Genomic DNA, 17,170 nt, shown 5'->3' with positions numbered 1-17,170 from the left:
TAGGAACAGGTGCATGTATACTTGTGTGTACACCAATGCTAGGAGTTTGGTAAATAAATTTGATGAATTTGAGGTATTGCTCAAAACATCAAAGGCAGATATTGTTGGGATATCAGAGACGTGGTGTTTCACAGATATAAGGAATGCAGAACTGGAATTTGGGGAGTACAATGTGTACAGAAAGGATCAACAGGATAGGAAGGGAGGAAGGGTTATGCTATTAGTTAACTCATTAACAGCCATTGTCCCATTTATGGGATGCAACTTTTAATGAAAATAAAAATAATGGAAATGCAGAAAACTGGATTACAGGCAGCACAGTAGTTTGAAACTGGTCTATAATCACGGCGTTTATTGTCAGATGGCGCTGAAATACAAAAAGTTAGGACAGAAAGCATTTACAAGTTTTTCGTTTTCAAGCATGTGTGTGTGTCATAAGAATGATAAGTGTATAAAAGTTTCTGTTTTTTCAAACACTATAAGGGCTCTAGAAATATATTCTAGAATAGTTGCTTTTTTGATTCAACTAAAAGGGCAAGCTACCTACACTATTATTTATTGTAAATTTGTTATTTATGTTGATGTCCCATTTTTAGGACATTGGCTGAAAATAACATCAACAAGCATGTGGATGTTTCTCAAGCCAAAACGAAACTTTAGTGGTTTACCTTTGTAAAAATATTATATAACAAAGCCATGAGTGGCGGAAATTACACTGTTAGAAAATATCTAACTACAAAAGAGATGGAGGAAATGTTTGCAGATCCTGCATTTTGGGAAGACATGGATAATGACCATGTTGATGTTCCAATCATTCCTCCAAATCCTGATGAGCTAACTGACACAAAGAATTTTGAAGAAAATAATCTTGAAGGAGAAGAAGTGGAAGATGTTGCAGATACCCTAGAGTTATTTACACCTATAAATGATGAATCTGAATTGAGCAGCGATGATGATGACGCACTGGCTGTAAAAAAACGTAAGCTGTGTAAAGTGACGAACCATCTTCTGCATAATGAAGATACATCAGGAAGCTTTAAGCCTATCAGAATCTCGCAATAAATACAAAAAATCAATTTCTCAAACAGTTGCAAAAACAAATCACATAAAAGGAAAAACACCAGAGTGGACAAAGAATCAAATACGGTACACTGAGATGAACAGTTTATCCCAAAATAATTTTGAAAATGTTACATCTGTTATACGGTAAAACAGCAGTTGAAATTTTTGAAGAGTTTTTCTCTCAAGGCATTATTTATCATATAGTAGAGCAAAGCACATTATACACACAACAAAAAAAATGACCCAAATTTTTCGCTTAGTGCCGATGAATTGAGAAGTTTTATTGGGGGGTTTATTGTTTAGTGGTTATCACAAACTTCCTCAAGAGGACATGTATTGAGAACAAGCCCTGGATGCTGGTATCCTTTAGTATACAATGCGATGCCAAGAAGACGATTCAAAGAAATAAAAAAGTATCTCCATTTAGTGGACAATTCACTCCTTGATATAAAACGACAAAATGTTCAAAGTACGACCATATTTTGATATGCTAAAGCAAAACTTTTTAAAATTTGGCGTGATTCATGCCCATTTATCAATAGATGAAATGATGATTCGATATTATGGATGACATTCTGAAAAAATGTTTATGCGTGGAAAACCAATCAAATTTGGTTACAAACTCTGGTGTTTATGTAGTTCAAGCGGTTATTTGTATAATTTTGAAACATATTGTGGCAAAAGTGAGAAAATGGAGGGACTGTTGGGAGTTCGAGTTATTACAAACCTAATTTCATCAATACCTGCTGACCAATATGAAAAACATGAACTGTTTTTTGACAATTTCTTCACCAGCCATGAAATAACGCGCCACCTTAGAGAGCTGAGAATGAAAGCAACCGGAACAGTCCGAGAAAATGGAAAACAAAAGTGTCCTTTGATTTCTAGCAAGCAAATGGAAAAAGAGAAGGATCGGGGCTATTTTGATTATAGATTCGACCAATCAAATGAAGTATTTGTGCTAAAATGGAATGATAATAAACCGGTTTCACTTGCCACTAATTACAGTTACATTGAGCCATTAGGACAAACTAGACATTACTCCCGTAAAGATAGAAAGCAAATTCAAATTCCTATACCAAAGGTCATACAGGAATATAATTCACATATGGGTGGAGTGCACATGTTAGATCAGCAAGTTTCACTTTATAGAATCAGAATTCGTTCAAAAAAATGGTGGTGGCCATTATTCACACAACTCCTAGATATATGCATTGTCAACACTTGGAGTTTGTATCAAATTACAAATTCTCAAGGAAATGTATCGCTTCTGGATGTACGCAGGAAAGTAGTGTTGGCCTACCTTTCTAAAACAACTTCTGCTTCAAAAAGGCCGGGTCCACAAAAGTCTAAACTTCTAGGTGGACGAGTGAGCTTGGACATGAGATTTGATGGCAATGGACAGTTGGTAGTTCAAATAACGACAATGAAGATGTGCTTTATGTGGTAAAAAAAACAGAGACTTTGTAACAAATGTGATGTACCCCTACATGACATATGTTTTGTTCCCTTTCACACAAAATGTCTTTTTTATTATTATATGTTTGATACATAGTTAGTGTAAAACACCATTGTTTGATTTTGAATTTTTTTTTTTTTTTTTCTTTGTCAATTTCCTAAATATTTCTTATTCTCAGCCAATGTCCCAAAAATGGGATGTACTTTTTTTCTGTAACCAGGGAGTTTTTGAATAAAAATTTTTTACAATGTCTTTACTTGAATGCTTTTAACTGATATTAAGGGAGAAAATGGCATTTTTCTTTTAAATTCAATTATGGCTGGTAATGGGTTAAAATCCAAGGAAGTGAAGCCAGTCGACATCGCTGGACAGTGCAGTGTCGAGTCAAGTTTGGTGTGACAAGCATTGGGAGATCAAAATTGAGTAGGAGTGTGCTATAGGCCTAATGACTCTGATGAGTATAATAAGAAACTGTACAGGGAAATACAGTGGGCCATTAAATCAGAGTCTTATAATGGGAAATTTTAATTTCCCAGATATTGACTGGAATTTGTGGTTTGGTCACTCACAACATTAGCAAGGCTTTTGTGGATTTATTGGATGATTGTTTTCTACATCAGCATGTTCGGGAGGCAACTAGAAGGAGTAATCCTCTTGATCTGACTATCAGTAGTGATTCTTCATGCATTAAGAATCTGCAGATAAAGGAACCACTAGGTGGCACTGATCACTGTGTGCTGAAGTGGGATTTAGTCAAAGAGGTAACTACCATCAGGGGTAAAGGGAAGGGTTTTTGCTTTCGTAAAGGCAACTATGATGGTCTCAGACATTATTTAAATTCTATACAGTGGGACCAACTGATGATGTTACCAACAGCAAATTCAAAATGGGAAGCATTCAAAGAACTTATCTTGGAAGCTACTAGGCTTTACATACCAACTAAGAAATATTGTTCAAGGTTTAGGCTTAAATGGATGTCAGATGAACTAATGAGATATGGCAGAGAAGAAAAATGCATGGGATACATATAAATTAATGGGTGACATGGAAGCCTATGATAGATATAAGCTGGTCTGTAACCAAGTCACAAAGGAGATTAGGTAGGCAAAGGCAGATTATGAGAAATCCTTGGCAAAGGATGCAAAGAAAAACCGCAAAGAGTTCTTTACCTATGTAAACTCTAGAAGGAAGGGGATGAATCAGATTGATCCACTGGATATTGATGGTTCAACAGTTGAGGATCCTGCTCAGGTGGCTAACAAACTAAACTAGTATTTTGCATCTACATTCACACATGAGGAGTTATTCAAGAAGGTGAGTGACACAGGTGAAGTAAACTCTTCTTCTTCTTCTTTGGTCCTTAGCTGGCGGTTGGCCACGCAACCAGTATGCTGCTGTAGGTGCCGCAGGGTTTCGGACTTGCTCTGTGATGTTCTTCCATACCTTACGATCCATGGCTTCAGTCCTGGCCTGGTTAAGGTCGAGACGTCGGCTCTTCAAGTCATCTTCCACTTGCTTGGCCCACGTTTTCCTAGGCGCGGTCCGTTGGATGCTCCATTGGGTGGGTCGTTGTCTCCAAAGGAGTGTGGATGATATTCTGTTCGTGCCCATTCTACATACGTGGCCAAACCATCTGAGCCTTCGCTTCTGGATTTGGTCGGCAATGGTTGGTTGCTGTTGGCATCTGGCGCGGATGGTATCATTAGTGATGCGGTCGCGAAGAGAGATGCCCAAGATCTGCCGCAGGCATCGCATTTGGAATACCTCAAGTTTGTTCAAATCTAACTTGAGACAAATCCATGTTTCCGATCCGTAAAGAAGAATGGGCAGGATCAAAGTCCGGAAGAGTCGGATTTTAGTCTTTGTGGAAATGTTGGTCCTCTTCCACAGACACCATTTGAGCGAGGCGAACGCAGTGGCCGCCTGTCCAATTCTGCTGTGAATTTCCATGGTGGATGCAACTTTCTTCTCCTGAACCAGCGACCCAAGGTATTTAAAGTCCTGCACTTGCTCGATCTGGACGCCTTCGAGATAGATGGTGGCTTGCGACCCATCTGTTGTCAGGGCCTTTGTCTTACCAGCATTGATCTTCAAACCGTATGGCCGGGCAATGCGGGCAATGTCGTAGAGGATTTCCGTGGCTTCAGCGTCGTTACCGGCAAGGATAGCACTATCATCAGCAAACATCAGGTCAGTCACATAGTGATCCTTGTCATATTGTATGCCCTGTCTGTTTCTGAATGCTTGCCTCATAATGGCGTCGACCACGATGTTGAAAAGCAACGGGGAGGCTACATCCCCGTTGCTTTTCAACGGGGATGTAGATGATGTAGACGGGGATGTTAGATGATTTTGTAATAACTGAGAGGAAAGTGAAGGAGAAATTGTTGAAGATAAACATAAGGCAAGATTTCCCCTTAACAAAACCATGCTGTGTCCGAGCTATAACTGAAGTCTTTGTCTAGATGATCCTGCAGTGCTTCTTCAACCAGTACCTCCATTAATTTTCCTGGAACAGAAGTTAAATTCACAGGTCTATAATTACTTGTGTCAGCCTTTGATCCTCCTTTGTGAATTGGAGGCACATTTGCACATCTCCAGTCTATGGGTACCTCCCCTGAGTCCAAGGAAGCTCTCATAATTATGGCTAAGGGTTTGCTTACTTCCTTTGCTGCCTCCTTTAATATAACTGGATAGATCCCATCCACCCCCGATGCCTTTCTTGTGTTTATCTTCAACAATTTCTCCTCCACTTTACTCTCAGTTATTACAAGATTATCTAGCTTACTGCCAGAGTTGAATACACCTCTGGCATTTTCCTCTCTGAATAACTCCTCATGTGTGAATGTAGATGCAAAATATTCATTTAGTTTGTTAGCTACCTGAGCAGGATCATGAACAGTTGAACCATCGATATCAAGTGGACCAATCTGATTCATCCCCTTCTTCTAGAGTTTACATAAGAAAAGAACTCTTTACTGTTTTTCTTTGCATCCTTTGCCAAAGATTTCTTGTAATCTGCCTCTGCCTGCCTAACCTCCTTTGTAACTTGGTTACAGATCAACTTATATATATCACAGGCTTTGTGTCACGTGTTAATTTATATGTATCCCAAGCATTTTACTTCTCTGTCATATGTCTCGTTAGTTAATCTGACATCCATTTAGGCCTAAACCTTGAACAATATTTCTTATTTATGTAAAGCCCAGTAGCTTCCAAGACAAGTTCTTTGAATGCTTCCCATTTTGAATTTGCTGTTGGTAACATCATCAGTTGGTCCCACTGTATAGAATTTAAATACAGTCTCAGACCATCGGAGTCGCCTTTGCGAAAGCAATAACCCTTCCTTTTACCCTTGATGGTAGTTACCTCTTTGAATAAATCCCACTTCAGCACACTGTGATCACTGCCACCTAGTGGTTCCTCTATCTGCAGATTCTTAATGCATGAAGAATCACTGCTGATAATCAAATCAAGAGTATTACTCCCTCTAGTTGCCTCCTGAACATGCTGATGTAGAAAACAATCATCCAATAAATCCACAAAAGCCCTGCTAGTGTGTGAGTGACCAGCCCCCAAATTCCAGTCAACTTCCTTGATATTTTGATGAAACAAAATTAATAAGACCGAAACTGTACTGTTTTAAGTGCAATAATTATTTTAAACTAATTGAATCACAAACAGAGTTAAGTGGAAAGTTCTGGCATTGTAAAATATGTTCTGTGCACAATAGTGTCTTTAAAAAAAAATACCAAAAAAAAAAAAAAAATAAATAAATAAAAAATACAGTAATAAACAAATTATCCTGTAGTCTACCCATAGTTAAAAAAAAAAAAAAAAAAATTCATGTTACTCCCTCCCAAAGTGGAGGGATTCAATTTTTACTCCTGCCTGATAACACCCACCATCTGTTTACTGAGCGAGCAACAATACAAATGCTGTCACGGCAAACTAGTTCCACCAGTAAACCACTCCTAAATTTGCCATACTTGTCATGTGAGCTTTCTTTACCTTTGCCATAAATACAATTACAATATGTAATATCATACATATGTATTCTTTTCTTACAGTACATATGTATGTACATGTATTTTCTTAATGGCAGGAATTGGGGGAATTCATAGAGGGGAGGGGAGGGGAAACATTGTCCCAAGGTCAGTCAATGAAAATTTTCTGTATTAACTGGAGTTTGACTGTATCCGAGCTGTTCTTGATCCACATTAACTTGGATAATCGGAACTACTGTAATATCACTACGGAACTTAATTCATAATCATGATGTAATATTCAGAAAAAGCCAAAAGTTAGGACTCAATGAAAGTGTCTGCAATATTAACAAGCAAAATGGGTAAGAATTGCTCCATGACACCATTATGGCCCAAGCTTTGTCAACCCAGCCAGGAAAGCTTGCACAGGGCTCATGGGGTTGGAATTTCTTGGTGTAGCATTAGTAAAGGCATATGATGGAAGAAAGCAAGCTTATGCAGCATCAGCTAGAAAAAAAAAAAAAAAACTTCCTCTTCACCCCTCCGTTCGTTCGAAATACCTGTCCAGCTGAGCCTTAAATTTATTTAGGCTATCAACTTCCACAACAAGGGATGGAAGTCTGTTCCACCAACCAACTACCCGCTGGCTAAAGACAAATTTCCGCAATCTATCCTACATCTGTCTTTCCTCAATTTGAATTTATGCCCTATCAGGTGATTATTCTGAGCAAGAGGCAAGATTATTCTGAGCAAGAGGCAGTATAATTACCACTTGTAAACAGAAGGGATGTTACAGAGATGGGATTTACTTGAATAGAAAAGTTCCAAGAATATTTACTGATGATATTGGAGCAGTGGTAATTGTTTAGGAAAACAGCCAGTCAGAATGATACACAAACTAACAATTTTGTGGCTAAAAGAAAGTAGATTACTTCCTGCACTACTTTAAAACAGTCCTTATTAGAACAATCAGTAATTTTCAAAGTTGTACAAAACTAAGTTGGTTTAGCACTTAATGGCATATCAGCAATGAAGGCTGTATGTTAAGTCCAATTTTAAAAACGTTTAAAAGCAAGATGATAGTATTAAGTAGTGGCAAATGATGTAAGGAAGTAAGCTTATATAGCATCAGCTGAAAATAACAAAACATAGAACTACCAACATCTGTAATTTCCCCTGTAATAATTTGTCTAATTCATCCTTAAATTTATTCAAACTACACAATTCCAAAATACAAGATGGAAGTTTATTCTAACAATCAATACATTGTATTTTTACCTTTTTTTATGTGAAATTCAGATAATTGGGGCAGCCACTTAATCGGGCCAAAATGCACTAGTTCCGATGTGTCCCAAATAACCAGAATTGGCTATATATATAAGGTAGAAGTAATGAATCTATTGAAAAAGTGAGAAGGTGGAGGTGTAAAATTACACAAAAATGCCACACACACTAGAAAGGAATATTGCCACATAACTTGCAACCTTAGTGTCTTCTTAAGAGTGTCAACAATCCCAATTGTAAAAAAATATTGACAATACCATCAATTGACAATATCTGTTTTCAGATGCAAAAATACATGTCAAAAAATGTTAGCTCAATACAAAAAGTAAATAAATGATGATAATTGAGTAAAATTTAGATTAAATTTAATGAAATTCAGGCCAAAAAAATTAAAAAAAAGGGATATTATGTGACAGTCATGTAGTTTTACGGTTTAAAAATTTTTACAGCTGACTCTTCAAGAGAAATGCATGTATAATTACAGTAAAGATATATAACAACTGAAGAAACTCATTGCAACCACTGAAGATACAAGTGTGAAAGTAGAATGGTTAAATATATACAGAGGCGGGCTTGCAAACCTAGTGAAAAAAAAAAAAAAAAAAGAAAGTATACACATGATAAATACAAACTAAGCATATATAAGAAAGTAATTAACAAAGTAGAGCTTTTGAAGCGAGATTTGGCATAGATATAATACTGCAAGTAGCTAGCAGGAGAGTTTGAACCATGTAGGTGGCAATAGATAGTTTAAATTTATTATCTATTATAACTAATTAGCCCTTACAAACGTAAGGTTTTTAACTTAATACATACTAGCAGTAACCATTGCAAAAAATTTTTGCAATTGGTAGCAGTTTTTTCTCTATAGCTGTCCTAAAGAAAATGCAGGACATGTTTTTGTCATGAGCAGTAAGCCAGTACGCATAGAATCTTTTCTCATTTCTTGTATCTGAGGAAACTTATAAATTTTTCTTTCGTTTCAGCATCTTTCTGATTATTCAAAATGTGCACATTGCATAGCTATTTTCACATGTACAAAATTTAGCACGGTCTCTATAATACTTATTAGAAAAATGACATTTATTTTATATTTTTTGTGCCTCTCTGGTAACCTTACCTTAAGATGCTGGAATGGTTGCAGGGATGGTTGAGTGGCAGAAGACAGAGAGTGGTAATCAATGGACACTGCTCAACGTGGGACTAATGTTATTAGTGGAGTTCCTCAGGGTTTCAGTGTTTGGGTCCATTGTTGTTTTTCTGTATTTATAAATGATATTGATGATGGTGTATCAGGCTTAATGTCCAAGTTTTGCAGACGATACAAAGGTTGGCAGGGTTGTTAAGGGACACTACTGATACTATGCTGCTGCAACAGGAGCTGGAAAGGTTGAGCAGATGGGCTGAGAGGTGGCAAAATGAAGTTTTAACATTGACAAATGTAAAGTACTACATATGGGAAAACAGTAAACCCCAGATCAACGTATCAACTCTGTGGTACTACGCTGACAGTGGTAGAGAATGAAAAGGGACCTGGGGGTAATTGTGCAGGCAGATATGAAGTTTCTCTGAGCAGTGCAGACGAGCTGCAAGAGTAGCTCATGGTGTCTTGTCAATGATATACAGGAATTTTTTCTAGCAGGGACAGGGATGTGATTTATTCCCTTGTATAAGGCATTGGTCAGGCCACACCTTGAGTACTGTATACAGGTCTGGAGGCCTCATTTTCAAGAAGGATGTAGAGCTGCTGGAACGAGTACAGAGAAGGGCAAACAAGATTAGTGAATGGAAACAAAAGGGTTGCTCTTACGAAGAAAGGCTTAAGTTTTGCAAATTACAGAGCCTGGAGACTAGGCATCGCCGAGGGTGATCTGATAGAGGTGTACAAGGCTTTGAATGGCTTGAGCATGCTCAATGCCGATGGGATTTCTTCCTCTTGCTCAGAATAATCACCTGAGAGGGCATAAATTCAAATTGAGGAAGGGACGGATGTCGGATAGATGTGCGGAAATTCGCCTTTAGCCAGCGGGCAGTTTGGTTTGTGGAATAGACTTCCATCGCTTGTTGTTTGAAGTTGATAGCCTAAACAAATTTAAGGCTCAGCTGGGACAGGTATTTTCGAACGAAACGGAGGGGTGAAAATGGGAGAGGGTTTTTTTTTTTTTTTTTTTTTTGGCTGATGCTGAATAAGCTTGCTTTCTTGCATCATATGCCTCTACTAATGCTAATGCTAATGATCTGACCCGAGACATTGCTATATACAATTGGCTGTGGACTATACAGGGGTTAGTAAGCGAAATTCATTATTAAACGTTTTGCCCTTGACTTTATTTTATAGCCAGCCAAAGGGGAAAACTGCTGTCTCTTAAACAAGAAGTTGAATAGGATGGGGTTTAAATCTACAAGCGGTAAGGCTGCCTACCTTAGCGCATTTGGTAAAATTTTTGCAATTGGTAGCACAGTTTTTTTATTGCCTGATATTTTTCTCCAAAAATTTTTTGGACAATTCATTGTCATCTCTATAAAAATACTATTGAAAAAGGGCAGAATATTAAAAAGTACACAAAAAAAAACTCGCCTTTCACTTTAAAAAAGTCAGTCAAACTTTTCATTATTAGTGTTTTCGTTTTTCTCGTAGATGCTTCTAATGTACGATACCCCTTCAGTATCCAACAAATATCAGCCCTGATGTTGACATTAACTCCCCTGGTATCTCATCTCCATGTGTTTAATGTCCTGTTTAAATCTCTCACCCCGTTCTTCACTTACACTGTCAAATATGGAAGTATAAAAATGTACAGTGACAATCATGTCGTGGCCCAACTTCTTGAAGTTCGCCAATATATTTTCAACTGTAGCCTCCTAGTCTGGATCTTTATTGTTCTCAATCAGACTTGAAACTAATGCATACCTCAATTTCTCTTTTAAATTTCGTTCCCTCATTAGTATGCAAATTTAAAGTTTTCTCTAGCTGCTCTAAAGAAATGTAGTGATGTTTTGTTGTAAGCAAGTAAACCAGTACACATCAAATCCTTATGTCGTAAGCAGGTAAGCCAGTATGTGTTGAATCCTTAGTCATTTCTTGTATCTGAGGAAATTTATAAATTTTCTTTGATTTCACAATTTCAGACCGATCCTGAATACATTTGCAGAAACATGAAAAGGCATGATGCATGCCTTTGCATCTTCTTCGCTGCAAGGTGTGTTCAACACAACCAATCATAGTAGCATGGTGGTGGACACGTCTTCCTGACTGACATAATTCTTACCTTAAAAAACAAAAAACAAATAAACTAAGTTGATAATGATAACATGATGAGATCTGAATGTTTTAAACGTATTAAACGTACGAATGGCAGAATGTAAGAGCTCGTGCACAATGTGCACAGGAAGGGAAGAAGTGGTTATGCTCTTAGTTAAGAAACTAAATCTAGGGAAGTGCATAGAGTTGACATGGGTGTACAGTGCAATGTTGAGTCACTTTGGTGTGACATAAGCTCAGGGAAAGTGAAGTTGAGAGTAGGAATGTGTTATAGGACTAATGACTGGTAAGTATAATGAACAACTGTACAGAGAAATAATAGTGGGCCAGTAAATCAGATTGTCTTATAATGGGGGATTTTAACTTCCCAGATATTGACTGGAACTTCCGGGTCAGTCAATCACTTATATAAACTCTAAAAGGAAGGGAATGAATATGATTGGTCCACTTGACATCGATGGTTCGACTGTTGATGATCCTGCTCTGATAGCAAACAAACTGAATGAGTATTTTGCATCTACATTCACATGTGAGGAATTATTACAGTTTGAAAATGGAAGAAGGTTATCAAATTGTAGCAGTGTGCTTAATGATTTTGTAATAACTGAGAGCAAAGTGGAGGAGAAATTGTTGAAGTTAAACATAAGAATGGCACCTGGGGTGGATGGGATCTATCCAGTTATATTAAAGGAGGCGGCAAAGCAACTAAGCAAACCTTTAGCCATAATTATGAGAGCATCCTTGGATTCGGGGGAGGTTCCCACGGACTGGAGATGTGCAAATGTATCCCCAATTCACAAAGGAGGTTCGAAGGGTGACACGAGTAATTACAGACCAGTTAGTTTAACTTCTGTTCCGGGTAAAATAATGGAGTCACTGGTTAAAGATGCATTGCAGGATCATCTAGACAAGACTGCAGCAATAATTCAGACACAGCATGGGTTTGTTAAGGAAAAGTCTTGTCTGACAAATTTGATTGGTTATTATGATGTGGTCACAAAGGAACTGGATGCAAAAAATAATTTTGATATCATATACTTGGATTTCAGAAAAGCTTTTGACACTGTTGTGCATGGAAAACTACTGTACAAATTGGAGCAGAATGGTATTAAGGGTAAGTTGCTACAATGGATAAAAGGATGGTTAAGTGCGAGAAGACAGAGGGTGGTAATCAATGGGTGCTGCTCTTCTTGGACTAATGTTATTAGTGGAGTCCCACAGGGTTCGGTGTTAGGTCCACTGTTGTTTTGTATATTTATCAATGATATTGATGAAGGTATATCAGGCTTAATGTCGAAGTTTGCAGATGACACGAAGGTTGGCAGGGTTGTTAATGACAGTCATGGCAGTGTGCTACTGCAACAGGATCTAGATAATTTGGGCAGATGGGCTAAGAAGTGGCAACTGAAGTTTAACCTTGACAAATGCAAAGTACTGCATATGGGTAGAAGTAACCCCAGAGAAACGTACCAACTGTGTGGTACTACACTTAAGGTGGTAGAAAATGAAAAAGACCTGGGAATAATTGTGCAGTCAGATATGAAGTTTTCTGAGCAATGCAGACAGGCTGCTAGGGCAGGTCATGGGGTTTTGTCAATGATATATAGGAATTTTGCTAGCAGGGAAAAGGAGGTGATTGTCCCTCTGTATAAGGCAATGGTCAGGCCACGCCATGAGTACTGCATACAGGTCTGGAGGCCTCATTTTAGGAAGGATGTAGATTTGCTTGAGCGTGTACAGAGAAGAGCAACACGATTGGTGAGGGGAATGAAGGGATCCTCTTACCAAGAGAGGCTTAAGTTCTGCAAATTGCAGTGGCTGGAGACTAGGCACCTGCGCGGTGATCTGATTGAGGTCTATAAGGCCTTGAATGGGTTGAGCACGCTGAATTCTGATGGGATCCTCCCCACTTGTTCAGAATACGAACCTACGGGGACATAAGTTCAAATTAAGAAAGGATAGATGTGCGGAAATTTGCCTTTAGCCAGAGGGTGGTTAATTGCTGGAACAAACTTCCATCTGTCGTTGTGGAAGTTGATAGGTTTAATAAATTTAAGGAGGAACTGGACAGGCATTTGGAGGGTATGGTGTGATTTTTTTTTTTTTTTTTTGGCTGATGCTGCATAAGCTCCTACACTTGCTTTCTTGCATCAAATGCCACTACTACTACTACTACTCGCACACTAGCAAAGCTTTTTTTGGATTTATTGGATGATTGTTTCCTACAGCAGCATTTTCGAGAGGGACCAAGAGGGAGTAATACTTTTGAAACTATTATCAGTAGAGTTCTTCATACATTAAGAATCTGCAGATAAAGGTACCACAAGGTGGCAGTGATCACAGTGTGCTGACATGGGATTTACTCAAAGATGAACTACCATCAAGGGTAACGGAAGGGTTTTTGCTTTCAGAAGGTTGACTACGATGGTCTGAGACAGTTTAAATTCTATACAGTGGGACCAACTCATGCTACCAACAGCAAACTGTAAATGGGAAGCATTCATGGAAGTAATCTTTGAATGCTACTAGGCTTTTTGTCCCAACTAAGAAATACTGTTCAAGGTTTAGGTCTAAATGGACGTCAGATGAATTAATGAGGCTTGTGGCAGAGAAGGAAAATGTATGGGATGCATATAAATTATCAGGCGACAAAGAAGCCTATGGCAGATATAAGCTAGTCTGTAATCAAGTCACAAAGGAGGTTAGGCAGGCAGAGGCAGATTACAAGAAATCTTTGGCAAAGAATGCAAGTATAAAGAGCAAAGAGTTCTTTATTTATGTGAACTCTGGAAGGAAAGGGATGAAACAGATTGGACAAATTAACATGAAATGCTTGACTATTGATGATCATGCTCAGGTAGCTGATAAACTGAATGAATATTTAACATCTACATTCACACATGAGGATGTTATTCAAGGAGGGAATGCCAGAAGTTTATCAAACTAACAGAGCTAAGTGATTTTGTAATAATTTAGAGTAAAGTGGAGGAGAAATTGTTGAAGTTAAACGTAAGGAAGGCATCTGGGATGGACGGGATCTATCCAAATATATTAAAGGAGGCAGCAAACCCTTAGCCATAATTAGAGCTTCCTTGTACTCAGGGGAGGTCAACATGGACTGGAGGTGTGCAAATGTATCACTAATTCACAAAGGGGCTTAAAAGGTGACAAGTAACTGCAGACTTCTTAGTTTAACTTGTGTTCCGAGGAAGATAATGGAGTCACTGGTTAAATAAGCATTGCAGGATCATCTAGACAAGACTGCAGTAATAGTTAAGACACAGCATGGGTTTGTTAAAGGGAGGTCTTATCTGACCAATTTTAATAGATACTATGCGGTCACAAAGGAACTAGATGCAAAAATAATTCTGATATCATATACCTGGATTTCAGGAAAGCTTTTGATACTGTTGCACATGGAAGACTGCTATATAAATTGGAGGTATGGTAGTACGGGTAAATTGCTACAATGGATAAAGGGATGGTTGAGTGGGAGATGACAGAGTGGTAATCAATGGACACTGCCCTTCGTGGACGAAGGTTATTAGTGGAATTCCCTAGGGTTCGGTACTGGCCCCATTGTTGTTTTATGTATTCATCAATGATATTGATGAAGGCATATAAGGCTTAACGTCCAAGTTCGCAGATAATATAAAGGTTAGCAGGGTTGTTAATGACAGTATGCTACTACAACTGGATCTAGATAAGTTGGGCAAATGGGCTGAAAGTGGCAACTGAAGTTTAACATTGACAAATGCAAAATGCTGCATATGGGTAGCGATAACTGAAGAGAGATGTACCAACTGTGTGGTACTACACTCAGGGAAGTGGAAAGTGAAAAAGACCTGGCAGTAACTGTGTAGTCAAATATGAAGTTCGATGAGCAGTGTGGACAGGACAATATTAATGGAGTCTTGTCAACGATATATAGGAATTTTGCAAGCAGGGACAGGGAGGTGATTATCCCATTATACAAGGCAATGGTCAGGCCACACCTGGAGTACTCTGTACAGGTCTGGAGGCCTCATTTTAGGAAGGATGTAGAGTTGCTAGAACGAATAGAAAGAAGGGTAACAAGATCGGTGAGGGGGAACAAAGGGGTGCTCTCTTACCAAGAAAGGCTTAAGTTCTGCAAGTTGCAGCACCCAGAGAGTTGGCACATGCAAGGTGATCTAACTGAGGTATATAAGGCCTTGAATGGGTTGAGCAAGCTGAATGCTGATGGGATTCTTCCTCTTGTTCAGATTAAGAACCTGAGGGGGGGCATAGATTCAAATTGAGGAAAGACAGTTGTAGAGTAGATGTGCAGAAATTTGCCTTTAGCCAGCAGGTAGTTGGTTGGTGAGAGAGACTTCCATCTTTTGTTGTGGAAGTTGATAGCCTAAATAAATTTAAGGCTGAGTTGGACAGGCATTTGGAATGAATGGACGGGTGAAATGGGAGGGGTTTTTTTTTTTGGCTGATGCTGCATAAGCTTGCTTTCTTGCATCGTATGCCTCTACTAATGTTAATGACATGTTGAGAAGGCATCCATTCTGCAGTGGATTGCCAATGGCTGCAGATTTATTATTTTTTAATTCTTTGTATATTTATTTATTTATTATTTATTTTTTTTGATGTTTGCATGCAGGTAGCAAATAATTCTTAACAGTGGTTAACTCGTTATATCATTAACTGATTAAATCACATTTGATATTAGAACAGATTCAGATTATTATAATGCACCACTTGCCTCACCTTGAACTTTCTTTTTGTATTCTTCAGGTTTATGAAGATACATGGCAGCAGCATCTCCATTTAATGGGTCAATTGGATTAGGATATGTAAGTAGTTGTGGTAAGAAAGACTCAAATATATTAGAGAGATCTGAAAATGAGAAAAAATAAATTATAGTCATAATATACTTTTCTGGAGTAGTCATGCTGTTGTCCACCCCACCAGTTTAGGATAATATACTCACAGAATTTCTCTGGGAATATCACATACAATATGAAAACTTAACCAATACAGAAAACAAAGAATTCTCAGACATTGTTATAAATAAATTAAATGTATTTAGAGGGAAAAAAAAAAAAAAAATTTCCATGGTTTCATCAAAGCATATGATCTATCTTTCCTTAAATTTATATAAGCTTTATAGTACAAGATTAGGTGATAATTTGTTCCTACAGCAAATGCCTCATTCGACAAAAGCGAATTCTTATAACCAGTCTACAGCTATCCTTCACTGATTTAAGTGAATCTTCTGGTTTGTATTACCTGCAAGATAAAAGAAATATTTACATGAATTAATAGCCTTTCAAGATTCCATACTGATACCTTTGCACTTCACTAAAACTGCAATTTCACTTCACAGAAATACTTTATACCAATTTAAACATTTATATAAAGCCAAACTTACACATTATAATAATTCATTTAATCTTTTGCACCATCTTCATAAACTAAAGTAATATAAATGCACATCTCCAACCTACTAAGACTCTGCTTAAGTCCAGCAATGCACCCATCACAACAACAGACAAAAATAAATCATCAAATAAGAGACAAGAATTTGGAGTCCTATTTTACAATAGGACTGTACAAATTCTAACAACTCCCAGTGCTTTTTTCACATTCAAGCATAATTTCTTTCTGCTAATCCATTTTCAGCAATCATACAATAGTGTAGTTCACATTATTTGTTATCTAAAGTACCACAAGAAGAATAATATTTAATCAAAGGTAGAGAAGGTTTAACTCACTTTAGTCAAAATTCCTCCATTGGTTTATCAAATTATATTATCTTACAGCCATTACAGACTATCTTACTTGTAAGAGTATATCTACTAATCAAGTGACAGAACTAAAGCATAATTATAGGCCTATATCAGTAATTAATATCCCTAAAGGAAAAAGAAAAGCATAAAAAATCGAAAGAATAACTAACAACCAATAAATTTATTTGTAAATTAAGTATAGCCATGCCTAATAATAGAAATATTTCAAAATATTTGTAAAATTATAATTTTTAATAATAACTGGATGTGTATAGGAGTACAAAGCAGCTTAGAAAGAATATATAGCCAAATATACAAATATTAGAAAAAAAGTTATGGAATAGTGATGTGAAATGCC

General features: G+C 37.5%; 1 protein-coding gene across 3 annotated transcripts in view; it reads right to left on the bottom strand.

The window, feature by feature from the left end:
- The window catches only part of UbcE2H (ubiquitin conjugating enzyme E2H), a 191,234-nt gene that overhangs the window by 12,946 nt on the left and 161,118 nt on the right, over positions 1–17,170 (bottom strand). For 2 of the 3 annotated variants that reach the window (XM_090369121.1, XM_090369122.1), the window contains one exon: positions 15,791–15,919. In XM_090369121.1, the coding sequence (XP_090225247.1) occupies positions 15,791–15,919 (129 nt within the window). Of the gene's footprint in view, positions 1–15,785; positions 15,920–17,170 lie in introns of all 3 variants that reach the window. The other variant, XM_090369123.1, reaches the window with a different exon arrangement.

The sequence above is a fragment of the Mastigoproctus giganteus genome, chromosome 2 (genome assembly GCF_048544385.1).
Source record: "Mastigoproctus giganteus isolate SK-2022 chromosome 2, ASM4854438v1, whole genome shotgun sequence".
Taxonomy (NCBI): Eukaryota; Metazoa; Arthropoda; class Arachnida; order Uropygi; family Thelyphonidae; genus Mastigoproctus; species Mastigoproctus giganteus.
This window is presented reverse-complemented; position numbering and strand designations above follow the sequence as displayed.